Below are 18201 nucleotides of genomic sequence, written 5' to 3' on the forward strand. Positions count from 1 at the left end.
ACATTCACCTCGGACGAGCTGTCACCGAGCACCAAACTTGATTAGATTCAAAGCTAACGGGCGCTCTCACGTTCCGTCTCAATACAACCTATTGGGGAGTTTTCGTATATCGTATTGGCCGCTCCGAAACGCTCTCCGCAACCCGCTTCGATACCCGAAACCAGTGTTGTGCGGAACGGCGTTTCAAGGAACGGCGTTCCTGGAACACGTTCCTTTTAGAAGGAACGACGTTCCTGGAACGCGTTCCTTTTAGAAGGAACGAAGGAACGCCGCCGTTTCATTTTGCATCGCTGAAACTGGAACTCGCTACATTTTTACATTTTTGCTGGAACGAAAAAAGGAACGGGGTTCCTTTATTTTTCCTTTTGTCCACTGGCGTATTTTTTTTATTTTATTTCTAAGAGGGAAATTCTAAAAGTATAAAAACAATATTTTTATGAAGGGCAGGATCTCGTTAACTTTTGGTTACTTATCTTAATGTCTTTTTTTGTGTGGTTCTCGCTTGGTAACTGTAGGGTACAGGAGAGCTAGTTGACACTGATTGTTTCAGTGCCCGCGACTGCGCTACAAAAAGCGAATCTTTTAGTCGAAAGAAAAGACACAGAAAGAGGGACGTTTTAAACTCAGATACTTTCTCCGCTTTCACGAATCCTTATAGAAACAAAAATCTAAGGCCGACTACAGCCATCACTGAACTTCCACAAAGAGACCTACAGTTACAACAAAAGAATAGGTTATCAGACATCAAACGCAGCCTTGTATCCAAAACATTGATCACTTAAAAGATACCCACTTTCCTTCTCCCCCACCTTCAAACTGAACAACGAATCTAACCTTCACGAGGAAGGACTTGTAGTTTTCAAGACCGACCTTCCAAATGCCCTACCCTCTTCTTCACGTGTTCGTCTTGCGGACATCGAGAAGCAACTGTTAAGTTCGAAAAATGGACTTCGTTAGACTGAAACATGTGAAGATGTTCTAAAACGCTCGTGCAATGTGGGGTAACAGTATATTTGGCTCGTCGGAATCGCCCACCACAAACATAAATATAGTTAAAAGCTGATATTTTCGAAGGGTAATATATAAAAAAAAGGAAACCCTGCGTCCGCTTGTTTTCTTCTCCTGGTGCCCTGCCATCAAGGCAATTCAAATCAGTATGTTCCCATTTAATTAAATAGATTAAAAAAAACTATGCTTGATCTTGGTATGGTAATCAGCAAAATACAAATGTAACGTATATGTAACGATACGTTCCATTTTTTTAACTGTAACGGGAACGAGTTCCTTTTTCACAAATGGAAATTGTAACGGGAACGCGTTCCAAAAATCAGAAGGAACGAGGAATGAGGAACGATCTTTCGTTCCTTTTTTTTTGGAGGAACGTGTGCAACACTGCCCGAAACTCCACAGTCAAGGCCACCGGCGCGCAGGCGCACTACCGGCTTCTTCGCTGCGGAGGGCTTGGCGGAGGGGGAACCGCGGTCTACGAAAACTTCCTATTGTAGCTGCCAGAATTTTGGCGCGCGTAAAGATGTGAACAATCTCTGATGAGCCTTCCGACCAAAGGTGACTTCCTTACTGCACATTGCCCTCTATTTTGTTCACATTCAATTGCCTAATTTTGATTCAGTGTTAGCCTTTATCTGGACCACTACCGTAAGAGCCTTTTTTTACTACAGTACTTTCTGACCATAGTACTCACCCGGTGCATAGACCACAAAGCAATGTTTCGGCTGAAAAAAATAATTATTAGACGGTTTGCACCCAATGTATCCCGCTTCTGGTGCTTAATCCCCAGTAAACCAAAATTTCACACACCACCCATTTTGAGAAATGATTGCCTTATTACCGCACAAAGAAGCTTGTATCCTACAAAAATCATTATAAACGTAATCTGTCATTCACAAAACGCAGTACGTCTTGTCACAATGAACGATCTTGACCATACAAATCCTTGCGTAGTTCGCACCAGTAGATAGTTCGCATTGCGAAATATTTTAACTGTTAACCATGAATCATACCCACACTACAGTCCGCGAAACGCGCTACTTTCTTTTTGTATGCATTTATTTCTTGATAAGTTCATAACCGGTGAAAACAATTTTTTTCTTTTTTTTGTATCGCTGCAGACGACTACCCTTCAGGGAGCGTTCGAGCCGTGTTGGTGCTGAGGGGCTTGGGTTCCCTGCTGAACAACGACATCATCTTGCTCAACAGTGACTTGCTCATCATTGCTTTCCTTCCACCCCTGAAAGGCGCCACGAGCAACTTGACTTCGTTCTTCGACGTCACCATGAACTACAAGGAGGTGGGTCTACACAAAGTAGGGTTGTCGAGTGAATTCCGCGATGTGAATAAACGGCAGCCTAAAAAGGCCTGTGAGTCAACTTTCCTGCAAAACACAGGGGTAGTCGATCACGGCAAACAGTAAAAGGACCCCAGTAAAAGACGACTCTCGGAACAAGATTAGATCTGGAACTGCAATGTTTCTGGGGACAATCAGCAAGTGAAACCTCATGCGCACATCGCCTCTTTCGGGCCTATAATCGTGTTCTGAAATTCGTCAGTCAGGATTCCATCCGCTGTTAGCGGTCATCGGTTGTACTCGTGTCTTATGGGAAAGTACACATAAATATCATTTTTAGTGTACGTTATCGATTTAATGTAACGTAACTTTGTTATTACACTGCGACATGCAGCTCAAGTCAAGCACCGCGAATTACATATTCGCGGGATCGTAGTTTAGTGCCGTCCACTTTCCCTAGGTCTGAGTAGTGTAGCCAAACTTTTCAGTTAGTGACATCTAATCATCACCTGCTAAAGTAATAAAGTCAGTCACCCCGCGAAATCGCCATCATAACAGTAACATAAAGATGGGCCAAAAAATAAAAACAGTTTCAGTTTCGTTCGGAGAGATGAAAGAGTTTGATGTCTTGCAACACCGATTTAAAGGTGGGCGTTTACACTCAGTTATGAGCTAGCGATATTACGTTACGAAGCAAGGTCATACTTTTTGCGTAAATGGATGGCGTGTTAGTTCGCAACGTCATCATTGTGCATTCTTCTGTAATATGAGGATGAACGTGCAAATCGTGCTTTTCTTCATTTTCATAACGTAGAATAAAAATGTTCTAGGTCTAAAGTTACCCCTGATTGCGGAACGCACGAAGGTATAATTAGCGGAATTGAGAACATAAAAGAAACTATTGAGATAGCAATTAAGTCTGGTCTAAGGAAGTATGTATTGAGACGTGCCGGCAGTCCATTGGCAGAAATCGCAGCATCATTGCAGCGGCAGTTTGAGCAACTGTGAACGTCCGATGCAAGATGCGCTTCATTTTGGCAATGTAGCTACGAACGTACCGCACAAATCGGGCCCTTTTGTGAACTTCAGGGCTGACACACAAAGTACTGGAAACCTAAATATGCGTCAGAGCATCTCTCGGGTGTCAAAAGAAATACGTCGCAGATGCCGTAGTTTACCGCTACGCGTTGTCGTCCTGGCTGTGGTTTTAGCCGTGTCCGCGAAAAATGCAGTGTTGGCGGTAACGCGTTGCGTGTAATGTAGCGCGTTACTTTTTTCACTAACGTCGTGACGTGCTCGTTCATTATAAAAACAGTAAAGGTAACGTACAATATGGCGCTTATGCATACCTCTAACGTCAAACCAGTGAAACGCTTTGACGTTCATTATTTAAAAGGTAACGCAAAGGTAATGTGCACTAGTTTTATCAGCAACACGTTCATTTCATTTTGAATTAACGTAGGACGGTAACTCTTTCTTTTTATTTGCAAGTAGCGAGTAACATAGTTCGTTACATTTTTTTTGTAACACCTACAACACTGGAAGAATGCGAGAAGACATGGCGTCACGGTCGTGGCGTTGTCCCAACCCGTGGCTGGCAAAGCTTTCGTCAACTGGTCGACTGCGGAGCGCGCTCCAACGGAACAATTGTTCGTCGTATGACCTCTGCTGCAGTGCCACCCCCATTATCTGAATACTCAGCTGCGACGTCCCCAACGAGAAATCGAGAGAGCCAACATAAAGACGCGGTTAATGAGTCAGTCGTAGTCACATTCCAGGTGCCATGCTGAAACGATCCGTTCATGTGCCAGAGAGCGTAGAGTTCCTGTATGTAGCTACCTACGGTAGCAGAGTTGCGCATTCAGCCTCGGCGGGTGGCCGTAGCGCCGGCTTTCCCGCACACCATGGATGCTTTGCTCCTCACGTGACTAAATTTGGCGAATAGCGGCGCCGCGCGAATGGAAAACAGGAGAGGAGGAGAAGGAGGGCGAAAGCAGGGGAACATACGCCGGCGTCGGCGGAGCGACCGTAAAGGTGGCTTTCTCGCACGGCGCCGGATGCTTTGCTCCTCACGTGATGAATCTCGGCGAATAGCGGCGTGGCGGCGCGGGGAAAACAAATGCGCAACTCTGCTCCCCCTTCGGAGGAGCATATCGAGGAACTCTAAGAGAGCGCGCAAATCAGAGCCACATGGTGTTTGCTAACTGAAGCCTTTACGAAAGGATGCGATTTCTGCAGCGTTCGACTGCGTTGACAGCTCCTTGACAAAACAGTGTGACCGCGCAGTACGTAGGCTTCTGTACAGTCAACGTTTCAAAGCCTGCTCCGACGCAACACAGCCAAAACAGAAAGGCTTAACCGGACTTTACATTAATTGACCCGTTACAATAGGGGATCGGTTGCCGAGCGCGTTAACGCTCTGCAGCATCACCAAGCGCGTGCAGCGAAAACACGCACTGCTGAACCCGAAGATCCTCTACGGATCCAATCTCCATCCCGCCCGTTTCGAACTAAATGAGCATTGTATCAGCGTGAGATCCTGTAACTAGTACTGCGTAATACACGTTAAGAATCCCAGACTAGCAATCGTGCTGCACCGGCTCAAATTATTATTTACAGCATGAACCGGCGTCGTCTTACCTCCAGAGGCAGGTTAACCTTACACTGTCTAAACAAAGACTCGTATTTTTCCCTTTGTTTCGATGCAATAACATCTTTAGCGTCATGGTAATTCAATCCGCATTTAAAACAATGTCTGTCGATCATTTCCGATACTTATGAGCTTTTTTTAAAAAAAACGTGCCTTACACAATTAAAACAAGTTCCAGGTTGATTTAGGACTCTCTATTCCTCGGAGTTTCAATCGCCTCCTTAAAGCCGTTCCCTTGCTTTTGTTTCAATGAGTGAAAGTTCTATAAAACTGAACGGAAGACACTCGCACAAATTCAGACACCATCACATCGCCCCCCCTCCCCTTCCCCCCCCCCCCTCCCCTTCCCCCCCCTCTCCTTCTCCCCCCCCCCCCCCCCCCCCCCCCCCCCCCCCCCAACGTCGACGACTCCTCAACAATTTTTAACCTCCCGAGATCAGTTGGATGGTTTTATGTGTTAAGTTCACAATATTGTTATAAATATTACTTCTGTGCATGCGTGTTAGGGCTTTCTTTATTTCTGTTGTCGCACAAAACAAGAGACCACTGTGGGTGTGTTTGGACAAGAATAAATACTACAGATTATTTTCCTATTATTAAATATGAATAGTAGTGTCACACGCATGGGCTGCATTGCTGCATTTCTTAATGTGCTCTCTGGAATACTCAGAGCTTCTTAGACACTATATTAGGCGCAGTTTTATTGATTGACTCACCGATTTATTGATTGATTGATACTTTCTATCACAAGCTAATCAAGATATGATTTATAAATTACGTTCGGAAAATATGTACGGCATCACCATCATTGCTTAGTAATATGGGACTACATTACCTCTCAAATTTTCCTTTCGCCAATTCAAAAGCCTTCAGACCAACGGAAAAATACTGTCCCCCATTTGATGGAAATTAATGTCGCCACAACGAACAAAATCAATGCAGTATCTGCGCCTTTCCCTATTTGAATTCCCACAGAAAGAAGTCGTAAGGCATTTGCGAGAACACGCCCGCTTTCCATCGAAAAATATTCTTCATTCAGTTGAGTTTTTACGCCGTATCTAAATATACGCTCGAAGGAATCCCGAAGCTTTCATGGCTAAGACATAAAAACGTATTCAAATTTTCTGTCATGGCCCATTGCGCTCTTAAAGGTTTCGACTGGAATAAAAAAAAAAAAAAATGAAAGCTATCGCGCGAGAAGTATCTGAAAATTATAATGCGTTGCCGCTTATTCGGAACAAAGTGGATTTAAACGCTTAAATGCAAAACGTTTCGAGGTATCAAATAAATACGTGTGATTCCCTTCAAATTGATAAAATGTTATTCAAAATGTGCATCTCTTTTCTTTTTGAGAGAGAGAGAGTTCCTTTTTGTTGTTTACTTAGACTTGAAACGGGAAAGAATCGTTTCTTTAAAACTATTATCACGTTTAAACACTGATTGAAAATCCGAGGGACGATGACTACACTCCGAGAGATGCCTGCGCGTCTACTTACCCGCCAAACACTCAATGAGACAATCTCTGCGATCTACGAAATCAGCTTAGCGAATGGTGAGGCGAAACATCCGTTTAGACCTAAAAATGAAGTCTGCGCTATACAAAGCGTCATGCTTGCATTTCGTAATGCCGCTGAGATTTAATTTTGTGTTCTAAACAGATGTTCCACCTCATCCTTCGCTCAGCTGATTTTGTAGATCGCAGAGATTGGTTTTTTAAGCGTTTTGCGGGTGGGTAGACCCGCAGGCATTTCTTAAAGTGTAAAGCCTATCTCCAGCCACATAATTCCTTGGCATTTCTGCTCGACAATACATTCAAATAATTCTCATTTAATGCATTTGTTTCTTTCTTTCTTTTGTATTTCTGCAGGAAAGCAAGCTTTCTACAACGGCGCTTGAGTGTGGCTCCGTATGGAACTCCACGTGGTGAGTGTACATGATTATGCAACGCAAAATGATATAGAGCAAAAAAATAGATGGCTCTGTTTATTTTCTTTCTCCCCGTTTCTCGGCATCGCACGCACCCACAAAATGCTGCCGAATACGAGTCCTCGCACGAAACCAACCAACTTTCGTAGGCCTCTCTACATTCAGCCGGCTTCCGGAAAAAAAAAAAAAAACACTCCGCACACTGCTTGCAACTTTCGACACAACGAAACACATTACACGGCGCAGAATTTACGGGCTTTCCCGCTTGCCCCCTTCGACACACAGACTTCAGACTATACAATGCAGTGCCAATCCCGGCATGGCCTCGGGCACGCCGTCATGAGCCGCGTAACGAGCAAAAGAAGACCTCGGATCAGACTTTGCAGCATCGGGGACCATGTCGGCACACATGCGAGCGAAACGCCGAGGGGTGGGCGAGACAGGTATAGAGAGCTGCCGCCGACGCCGATGTGTGCTTTGGGTCCCGGAATGGAACGCTATCGATCCGCTGGCTGTCGCGTCCTGAGAGCGTGTGAAACAGCGCGTTCTTGAAATACCCTCGAAAGGCGAATGGGTTTCTGTCGCTTCGGGAAACGGTTCGAAGCGTTGGCTACCTGCTGATAGCAGCCGGCTCGCGAGAAACGCCGAGACGTGGACGGGGATTCGATCCGGTTAGGTTCGCCGATCCCCGCTTACGGCCGTGCGACGCGGACGAGCGCGGGCTCAATGCGAAGGAATTGCATTTCGTGTTTAGGGAAAGCATGTTGCGTCTTCAAGCTTTTCTAAACAAAACGACATAAAAAAAAAAAGAAAGAACGCGCCACATTGCTTTTTTTTTGTTTACAGTGACTCCGAGAAAACGCGAAAGGATCTTTGTTGTTGTTTTGGTTGGGGACCGTCCTGTTCGTACAGCTGCTTTTTTTTTTCCACTCTGTGAAGACGGACGACTAGGTTTGCGTTCATTTTTATCTTTAATGATTTAAAAGAAGAGGCTGTAGCCGCGAGATTGTAGTTTTAAAAGCAAAAAGAAATACAAACTGCTGTCTCGATCGCAATTGCAGTATTATACGACAGATGAGACCTAACGCTCGAGTGTCCTAAGAATAATGAAACGACATCCACTACCCACGATCAGATTGTCAGTTGTCGCAAAACCCTCGCTAAAAGAAAAAAAAAAAAGAAAAAATGATCTCACTGCACGTTTTACGCACGATAGTCTGTTGCTACTTTGGAACAACAAGAAAAGCATCGCCAAGAAGAAAAAGCGGTTTGCTCACTGTCTAATCACCGAAACGCCTTCGCCGTCAAGCAAAGGTTTTTTTCGTTTTTTTTTTCTTTTTCTCTTTTTAGAGCGTTAATTTTAAAGTAATTACGCTAACGGTGACCCTTCCGTTCCGTGACGTCATAAAATTGACGCGGTTGTATATAGAAACTGGCGTCTCTGCGCAGTGACATTGAACATTGTGAAACGTCACGTTCAGTGACGCAGCGCGTCATTTCTTTACGTTTAAATACATTATCAGCGTCGTCATCGCCGAGGGGCCTCCGTAAGTTACAGCGGCTGCGGCGATTTGACTCTCCATGGGGAGCTTTGCTGGAAAGAAGGCACTCCAACTTATTACAGTAACACTCCGCACACACACAGACACACACACACACACACACACACATATATATATATATATAGGTGAGGCAGAGTAGTTTGAGCACAATAGACCGGGAAAATGTAATAATTCAGAGATCCGTACTTGCGGAGTCTCTATGCTAGGAGCTTATTATATGCATTACGACAGTTTCGCCGAGCGTCTCGGCTTATATATATTTATATATATATATATATATTTTTTTTAATTCTTTTTTTGCAAACGTGCGCGTATGCGTTAAATGGTCCCGGGGAGAAAAGCCATGGGTGACTGTTCTAACGGCGAATACCCATCGCCCTCAATACTTCGTTTTAGAACGCGCGGGCTCGTTCACTCTCGCTGTAACTGTCCGCGAACGGGGCGTCTATACCCCAACGTCAAGTTCAACGCCGCGGCGCGCTGGGCAGCTCGACGCGCGTCAGCGCAGTTTGCGACATGCTCGACCGTTCAACGTTGGACGTCGACGACGACGACGGAGGCCATCCCAGAAGCCCTCGCGCTAGTGCCTAGCTCATTCGGGAATCCGGTTGTCGAAGCCAGTCGGAGTGTGCCAAATGCTCATTTCTGGGATCTGAACCTGCCGTTCTTGCTGTGTGTCGTGTGCTGTTGTCGTGTTCCCGTGTTAGTGTGCGTATTTAAAGTTCGTGCGCTTGACTGGGCGAGTGGGTACGTGGACGTGGACAGCTTCCAGGATGCGGTACCCTCGATTCTCGATAGGCCTGTTGACCTAACGAGCCGGTGGTAATGGGCCGTGTTGTTGGGGTGCCGGCAAAAGCTGGAAGCTTGATGACGCGCCAAAGGTAGGGTCAATTAGATTTAAGGATGAGTTAATGTGTCTCCTATTTATAATGATGTACTAGCTCCCACGCACCGGCATTGGTTCCCGATCGAAAGAGCGTCGTCGAATGTACGGGAAAGGCGGACACAGTGAAACCTCTGAACTATTTACCCGGCCAGAAATTTTCAATTCGGCTGTCTCAAATTGTAAACGATAGTTGCGATACGCTATGACAATTGAACTGCATCATATATTGTTTGCATAGGCTTTGTTAGGTGTGTCACAATTTCGAACACTTAGTAAATTGCGTAATTTAGGCATCGTCAGCTCTCTTCGGTGTCCGTTTCTTAACACCTTAAGTGCCAATAGTTTCTTTTCCAAAAGTAACATAAAAGTGCCATTATTTACGCAAAAATCAGCGGAGGCGAAAAAAATATTTGCCAACTAAAACGAGTGCTGCCATCTATGATCAGCGCCGCAAAACTACTCGGACGAGCCTAGCTCGTTCGTGGAATTGAGGGATATCGAAAAAAACACTGGACGAGATGAGCTCGTCCATGGCATTTTTAGCCAGAAAGTGACCGACGAGCTCAGCTCGTCCAAGGCACTTAAGGGATTAAGTCCGCGTGAAAGTCTACAATGATGATAACACACAGAATATATGTCAGAAAGAGGTCTCTGTGGAACATCGAGTGCATCGATTTCATCGAAGCATTCCGGCGGAGTCGCCGGAGTCGTTCGGCACGATTCCGGCGAACCTGGAAAGCAGCTAGGTTCGACGGACGCGATATCGGGCTTTTATTGGGGGAGTGTGTGTGTGTTGACACTTGTGTGACATTTATGAGAAAATAAATGCTGATTTTCACTCGTTATCACCATCATTTGCTTGTTTTATAGCTGCTAACCGCTACCCCAATTGGTTGTTTTGAAGTGTGACATGACAACACGAGGACGAACTACACTGACCGATTGCATGTAGGCTAGGTGGAGCAAGCTACCGCCCATTGATAGCCCGTACAGACGATGTGGTTGTCACGGAGACGCGCATGCTCAAAGTGGGGCAGTTTGTCGGGTCGCGCTGGACCAGCGTTGGTCTACGGTGGAATGTAAACCACATGGTTCGGGTACTTTTCAACGCGGTGTAGTGGCCGACGAACGCCGGCGCGCGTTGCTTTCGTCGATGTAGGAGTATAAACAGCCCTTTACTTCGCCGACCGCAGCTCGACCCGATGAAGCCAATCAAGCCGCACCAAAATTTTCGCATCGTCATGGCGCCCTTATAGTCTTTGTCGGTATGCGTAATTGTACACTCTAAAAAAAAGCCCGTGCGTCTGCTTTCGCGCACAAGACTCGGAGAGCCAATTACCTCAAATTACGGAGGCAGCTCAGCGAATGACAATGCCGAAACATATGTTTAGACCAAAAAAACACAGTGCGAGTTGTGACATTAAGCGGTGCAAGCGTGACGTTTTGCATTGCTTAATGTCACAACTCAGACTGCGTTTTTCGGTCTAAACATATGTTTCGGCACCGTCATTCGCTGAGCTGCCTCCGTAAGTTGCGGTGATTGGCTCTCCGGGTGTTCTGCTGAAAGTAGACGCACAAACTTTTTTCAGAGTGTATATGCCTGACCTTGACTGGCTAAACCAATCACGCTCAGAAAAAACAAATCCCATGATGGGGGGTTCATTTGCCGTGCGTGATTGGTTTACTCCGTAACAGCGAACTCGAAAAGCTAATAAGCGCCGTGACTATGCACTATTGGCGCTGCTTGATTGGCTCCATCGGATCGCAACATCGTCTGCGGTCTGAAGGGTAACGGTGTAGAAGAAATAACACGTCCGTTGTGCTCAAATTTTCCACCTTAAGGTCCGTTCACATATATGCGACCGAGTAAGAGAGAGAGAGACCAGACCGGTTTGTAAGCCTCTTGCGACGTCTTGGGACCGCATCCGGTCCTAAAACGTCGCAGATGCGCTCCTAAAGCGCCGTTCACACTCTTGCGACCGAGTAAGACCGAGAGAGACCAAACCGGTTTTTAAGGGTTTTGCGACTTCTTAGGACCGGATGCGAAGCAGCGGAGCTGGTCCTAAGCGACCGCAAGAGGCTTAAAAAACGGTCTGGTCTTTCTCGGTCTTACTTGGTCGCATATATGTGAACGGCGCTTTAAGGCCCGTTCACACTCTTGCAACCGAGTACGACCGAGAGAGACCAGACCGGATTTTAAGCCTCTTGCGACGTCTTAGGACCAGCTCCGCTGCAGCGCATCCGGTCCTAAGACGTCGCAAAAAGATTAAAAACCGGTCCGGTCTCTCTCGGTCATACTCGGTTGCAAGAGTGTGAACGGGCCTTTACCCGTCACCTAAAGACGCAAACACGAGTGACTGGGTTTGTGTGTGTGTGTGTGGGGGGGGGGGGGGGGGGGGGGGGGGACAAAAGTACATGCATGTATTCGTCAGGTAAACAAGCGCACCAAGCGTCCAAAGTTCATGAACTTGTACATCGCACTAGTAGTAGACGTCGGAGAGACAGGAGCGGGTCCTAAATACGCTGCTTTCAGTTACGGAGCGCTCTTATTTTTGTAATACACGTTACGCCATAGCGTAAATGCACTAGAATTTGTGTGTGTGTTTGTGGTGTGCGTGTGCGTGTGTTTGCGTGTGTGTGTGATGTATAAACCTTAGTTTTCCGATCTTGATATCAAGGGAGTGTTGGAATAGCCGATGGTTAGGAAAGAGTGACGAGGAATTCGATCATTGACGCCGCGTCGACGGCTGCCGACAGCTCATTACGGCACGCTCAACCGCTCGCAGGCTCTGGTCCAGGGAGAACTGCCGCCTCGTCAGCCAGTCCGGGCGCACGGCCACTTGTCGCTGTCAGCAGTCCGGCAACGTGGCCGCCCTCTTGCACAAGAACTGGCTCAAGGTACATCAACGCACGCTGTCCAACGTTTCACTCCCAGATTTCGCGCCTGTTTTAAAAACTTCGCACCTTGCGCAAGAAACACAAAAACATTGCAAAACAAAATGTGCAGGGAGGCGTGTTTAGTTGTCGCGTCGTTCGAGGCACTGTTGTCAAGCGCAGCGAGCGTAGAACGTCTGTTCCAGGCTGCTCTGTCGCTCAAAGCTTAATTCAAGTTTCACGGGGCTGAAGTTAACTATTTCCTAACTATGAAACCCTTTACAAGGTACGAAAAACTTGGTTTTGTAATACTTCGGGTCCTGTCGCGTCTCAGGACGCTGGCTTCAAAACAGAATAGTTAGCACAGTGCGGTCGTCTCTGTTTCTGCGCTCGCGTGGCAGCCGAGTGAGATATGAAGGGGGCCCACGATATATTACAGTCCCATCGTGTCAATCTTCCATGCAGCGTAGTCTGTCGTGAGCTTGATTGTCGGGACGACAGAAACAGACGACGAAATTATGATCATATTTGTGCAGTCCATATTTTTTTGGAGTTAGTAGCATGCAGTTTTACACTGAACAAAATAAACATGCAGTTGTTATTGTCAGTACTTTATTTTGGCGTGTTATTATGTGTACACTAAAGTTGTAAATTCTAATGCATAATAAGTCAACGAGCCCTGTCAAATGTCTGTACTCTGTTGTTGCTTTTTTGCTTTTTTTATTTGTAACTTTTTCATTTCTATTTTTTCAGCTTCACAAGCAAACATCATTGTTTCAGTTAATCGATAGCGTCATTAACACAGTGCTCTTCTCCTCGACAATCAAACAGTGATTTTGATATCTTCATAATATTGGTGAGCTACATATTGCATTTGCTCGAGTAATAGCCGCACTTCTTACGAACAACGCCCTTGCGTCTACTTTCTGCAGAACACACATGCAGCCAACCATCGCGTTCCGCATTAAAAAAAAAAACAAAAAAAACAAGCAGCAACTAACGTTCATAACACGATTCTCCTTAAAAATGCGATCTCAGCTGATAGCAGTCTCGCTTGACGATGTTATCTTTTTCCTGCAAATCGCTGCCATTTTTCTGCCGATGGCGGTGATAAGCTATCCCCGTACTCAGCGGGAAATCAAACCTAGAGGCTTTGTTCATAAGAACTGCGGCTATTACTCGAGAAAATACGGCACAACCTAGAAAACAATCTGTTTGGATTTTATCGTTTATATCGCCATCACCAGTCGATTGCCACAGCGCAGTGTAGGGCAGCTGTGAGGCGTTGGCGGCGTCTCGCAACGAGCGCAATACCGGTGTGAAACGTCTCCATGGGAAAATTCTATGTCACATCGCCGCACACTATCGTCAAGCCTCTGTATGTTCTCCGCTTGGCTCAGGCCAGAGGTGCACTTAAAATAACGTCATGCACATAGATTTGCTTGCGTAGACGTTGCATTATTTTGAGACACTCGTATAAAGGCCACAAAGCCGCCACATACTCAACCCCATCTCCGCCCCAGACTGCATCGAAATATGGGTTAAACTCAGGTTGCTGTCCAAATGGTATTTTACCAGGTAACTCCAGCACGGCCTCGGAGTGGCACAGCTCAAACAAAGCCTGAGTGTAAAGGAAGCAGGGAGGAGCTTTACTGCACGTAACCTGTTGCTCCCTGGAAGTCTGCGTACAAAGCTTTTTAGCATCGTCTCATAAATAAGGAGAGAGTTATAAATGCTTTCTAAAACAAACTTTAAAAAAAAGTCGGTGCCCTTGACGATGTGGTACTGACTGCGGCATCAGTGTCTGAAATGCAACAACTTCTTGACATATGCACGCATGAGGCTATGGAGCTTGGCTTGAGATTCAACGCGGGCAAGTCAGCGGTGGTTGTGTTTTCAGGCTCCCTCGAGCCAACACTCGGCAGCCTTCGCCTCGGCGGATGCGATGTGCCAATACTCGACTCATATAAGTACTTGGGCATCACACTGTCAAATGCGGCAGACTACCTACAAGACCACCACACTTATCTTCGCCACGCAGCCACACGAGGAGCCAACATTCTCCGCAAGCGAAGCCTTTGGAGTTGCAATCGGTTCATTGTGTCCCGGGAGCTCTGGAAAGCGGTAGTAGTACCTGGACTGACATTTGCAAATGCCGTAGTATGCGTTCCCGGTGATGTCCGAGCCCATATGGAACGCCGGCAGAGAGAGATTGGACGCCAGGCATTGGGCTGCCACGGGAGGGTCGCCAACGAGACAGTTCAGGGAGAGCTGGGCTGGTCCTCCTTTGAGGCTCGGGAGGCAACCTGCAAAATTACCTACTACGGGCGTCTTCGCCATGTGGACAGCTGCAGGTGGGCCAGGAGGTTGTTTATGTACACCCACCTGACGGGACTGCGGACACGCTGGCAAAAGCGCCTTCATCAACTTGAGCTCAAGTATGGCTTTTTTTCTGACCCCGTTGAAGCGTCATCAGAAAGGGAATGGGCGTCAGAGGTTAAGAAGAAAGTCCGTGACAAGGAGGCCCAACAATGGCTCCGAGACGCAAAAACAAAATCGACGCTCCAAGTGTACCTGAACCACAAAACAACCATCGCATCGGAAGCACTGCTGTACGACAACAGCCTGGGCAGCCGCTTGTTGTCTGAGGCGCGCGCCGGGGCCCTCCGGACACTAGTTTACAGACGCCGGTTTGATGCTACGGTGACCTCGAGCGCATGTCGGGTCTGCGGGGGCTACGATGAAACGGTGGAGCACGTTGTGCTAGATTGTGCGGGACTTCAGCCGTCCCGGTGCCCACGCCTGCAGAGTCCCTTAGTGCTCGCTGAGGCGTTGGGCTTCACAATTACTGAAATCGGGCGCAACCAAGCAGACTACTCTGATGCACAAAACTCTGCAGCTGCGCAGATAAAGGGGCCTTCTAGCGGGCGGCACAAGCTTGTAGTGGCCACCAAACGAAGACTTGAAGATTGGTGGAATAAGATCCACCTCAGGGGGCATTAAGACCTCCTCGCTCCCAGGCTTGGGCACGAACTTAGTTCGCGCTCGCCCGTTTCAAAGGGAACAAGCCGCATCCTCATCATCATCATCATCATCATAACGCCTCATCGCTCTTGCAGAGATAGATCGTTCTCAAGTACCGACTCGCCAAGCATTATTCGTATCATGAACCATCAATCAGTGGGGAAAAAAAACAACAAACCATTCCCAGTCTAGCTTTGAACATGTCACGCTAAGATCAACTGGCGTGTACTCATTCTCCCTACTTAATTTTTTTTTTTTTCTTCTCATAATCTCCAAGAATTCTTTTTCAGGCGTTCGTCATACCTCTCATACCGCTAACACCGTTTCTTTGTTGTTTTTTTTTTGTTTTTCTTTTAGGAAAAAAGCATTCCGCCTCCTCGGGTTAGCATCGTCATGCTTGGAGGATGCGTGATCTGTCTCGGAGCTGTCGTGCTCACCTTCGTCGTTTACGTCTGCAACCTGAGGTAAGAGGACGACCATGGCGCCCCCTTCCTTGTATATTCGGATCATACCATTTTTTGCTAAATGGTATCACTCGGACAGGAATAAAACCGCGTGCTAAAAGTGTTATTCTGCGACCTTGCATACGAGTCATCCCTGAAATTGTTTGTCCCCGTTTTTAGTGCTAGCGCGACTCTTCATCCCGAAGGTCGGTCTATCGGGATCCTAATCATAACAGTGTAAAGAAAGAGCTCCGTATCAAGACCCGTTAGTAGACAGTCAAAGCCAGTGGCGCATTTATGAAACGCGCGGAGAAGACGGGGCACAGAATAGAACATTTTTTGCTGATTGGATGAGAGGAGACGTCCCATCCTAGGATTCTATAATTTACGTGGGCAACGTCACAATGAGCAGCGTTACATCTTAGCGCGCGCATGGCACAACAGATGGCGCACGTCATCCGCTCGGTCTTTGCCCGCGCTCTTCTTACGCGACCGACACTGTACTTCAGCTTTGGTGTACTTGCAATTATCAACGGAACTCTAGTCTTCGTGTTAACATTATTTAAGAATCATTACACCGCTGTTTCGGCAAAGTCCTATATAGCGACGCTAAACAAAAAAAAAAGTAGATTAATAAGAATGTGGTCTATTGTGATTGCACGTAATAGTATAGCAATCTGCAGCCGAGATACTGCGTGCCACGGTAAACGGGTCATAACGCTTTCCATGCTCCCATCGAGCTTATCTCGCGAGTAGGGAAAGACGACGGAATAATATAATCTGCAGACTTATCCTGAAATATTGCCCAGTCACTGCGCATATTGGTTACGCGACGTCGCATATTTGCTTCGCCCATCGCTTAGCCTGTATAAGTGAACGATATATAGGCTTAAACTTAAGTATGATTTTTAATCCACGCGTGAGATCTGAAATCTTGAAGAGATATTTTCCTCGTTAAGCCTGGGTCTCTTCTCGACCAGGTGGATACATGCCGAAGATCCATAGGTTTATTACATTACAGCAACTAATCGAAATACCTTACGAATGCGCGGTGTAACCCTGGCAGTTCAACGAATTGGATCACTGTTATCTGGTGCGATGTATATGTTAGCTTATGGCATCCCCGCTTATTTAGTATATGTCAAGACCTGTGGGGGTTTGTTTCTCAACCTATGTTCACTAAAGTCACCGAAACCTTAAGACACGCAAGGGCATGACCATGATAAGCCGCGTCCGTATTTCTTAAACTGTCAGTGACTATGAGGGTAGAAACCGGGAGGGAGGAGGATACGAGAGCGCGCGGGGACGTCTGAACAGCGAACTCTGGTTGGAATGATTAGTGGGTAGACGCAAAGCTAGCTGTTTTTGTCTCTACTCACTCTTCGAAGTGGTTCGAACGCCGGCGTCCGGCGGTCGACATTCGCCTTAGAACGCGTTCGAACAATGAGTACCGACAAAGGCAGCTAATCATTCCAGTCAGAGCTCGGACAAATACCATGTAAGCCACTACTGGCAACTCCCACGAAGTGCGGGCGAAAGCGATCGCAGCGCCCCTGGCGAGTTTGGAGTTTCCGCAAGAAGACGAATTCTCCACAGCGCATTGGTTTTGCCTCTCTCCGTGCGAAATGACCAATGAAACAAAAATTGTCGCGGGTATTTTCTGCTTTGAATTTTAAGAAATAGGTGCCACCTCATGAGTGAATGACATTTCCTTCGCGTGGGAACGATGTTACAGCTTTCAGGGTGCAATTGTAGGGCTCTCCTGAAGAAAACACTCTGTGAAAGCTTATGTAAGCCAGGCAAAACACGAATATACCTTCGGCCTGTTTCTTTAAAAAAGGGAATGCACAAAAATTTCAGAACATAGCTACGTTTCAACTTTACTGTTCTTGCGATCAATCTGTTTTCTTGTTGCTATTCCCATTTTTCATGAATGTATTGCTTAAACCCGTTTCCTCGAATAGGCGAACTGGCTAGTCCCGTTAATAATAATAATAATAATAAAAATAATAACAATGCTGTATTTTTCAGCGCCCACAAACAACCGAGCGGTTAACTGTGTGGTGCACAAACATGGGTGAAGTATTATAGATAAAAGACAAAAATACAAATTATCAAAGAACTAACAACAAACCCAAGCAAAAAAAGTGAAAGTCGTTTAAAACTCCCTCTACACCAAATTAGAGCGCAACTTTTGAGGAGAAGGATGAAAGAGTACTGAGAGGAGGCTATACCCCTCCTCCTCCTCCTCCTCCTCCTTCTCCTCCCCTCATTCTTCAATCTCCTCCGATGAGGTCACGTGACCTCGGGGAGGGGGTGTCACGTGACCTCGCGGGGAGGGGGGTTACGTGATCTTGGAGGGACGGGGGTCACGTGACCTGGAAGGCATGTGACTTGGCGGTTCACGTGACCTGGGGGGTCACGTGACCTCGGCGGGGGGGGGGGGGGGGGGGGGAGGGGGCTCGCGCGGTGCATTATGGGACATTTCCCATAATGCACCGCGCGGTTACGCCGACGCCGACGCCGCTCAA

General features: G+C 46.8%; 1 protein-coding gene across 1 annotated transcript in view; it reads left to right on the forward strand.

Moving 5' to 3' along the window:
- Nucleotides 1-18201, forward strand: part of LOC8051494 (adhesion G-protein coupled receptor D1) — a 215315-nt gene that overhangs the window by 93713 nt on the left and 103401 nt on the right. The window contains exons 6-9 of the mRNA XM_029995101.4: nt 2130-2308; nt 6823-6878; nt 12116-12227; nt 15585-15691. Coding sequence (XP_029850961.2) covers nt 2130-2308; nt 6823-6878; nt 12116-12227; nt 15585-15691 — 454 coding nt within the window. The remainder of the gene's footprint in view (nt 1-2129; nt 2309-6822; nt 6879-12115; nt 12228-15584; nt 15692-18201) is intronic.

Source organism: Ixodes scapularis, unplaced genomic scaffold, assembly GCF_016920785.2.
Source record: "Ixodes scapularis isolate PalLabHiFi unplaced genomic scaffold, ASM1692078v2 PGA_scaffold0__279_contigs__length_252992795, whole genome shotgun sequence".
Classification (NCBI taxonomy): Eukaryota; Metazoa; Arthropoda; class Arachnida; order Ixodida; family Ixodidae; genus Ixodes; species Ixodes scapularis.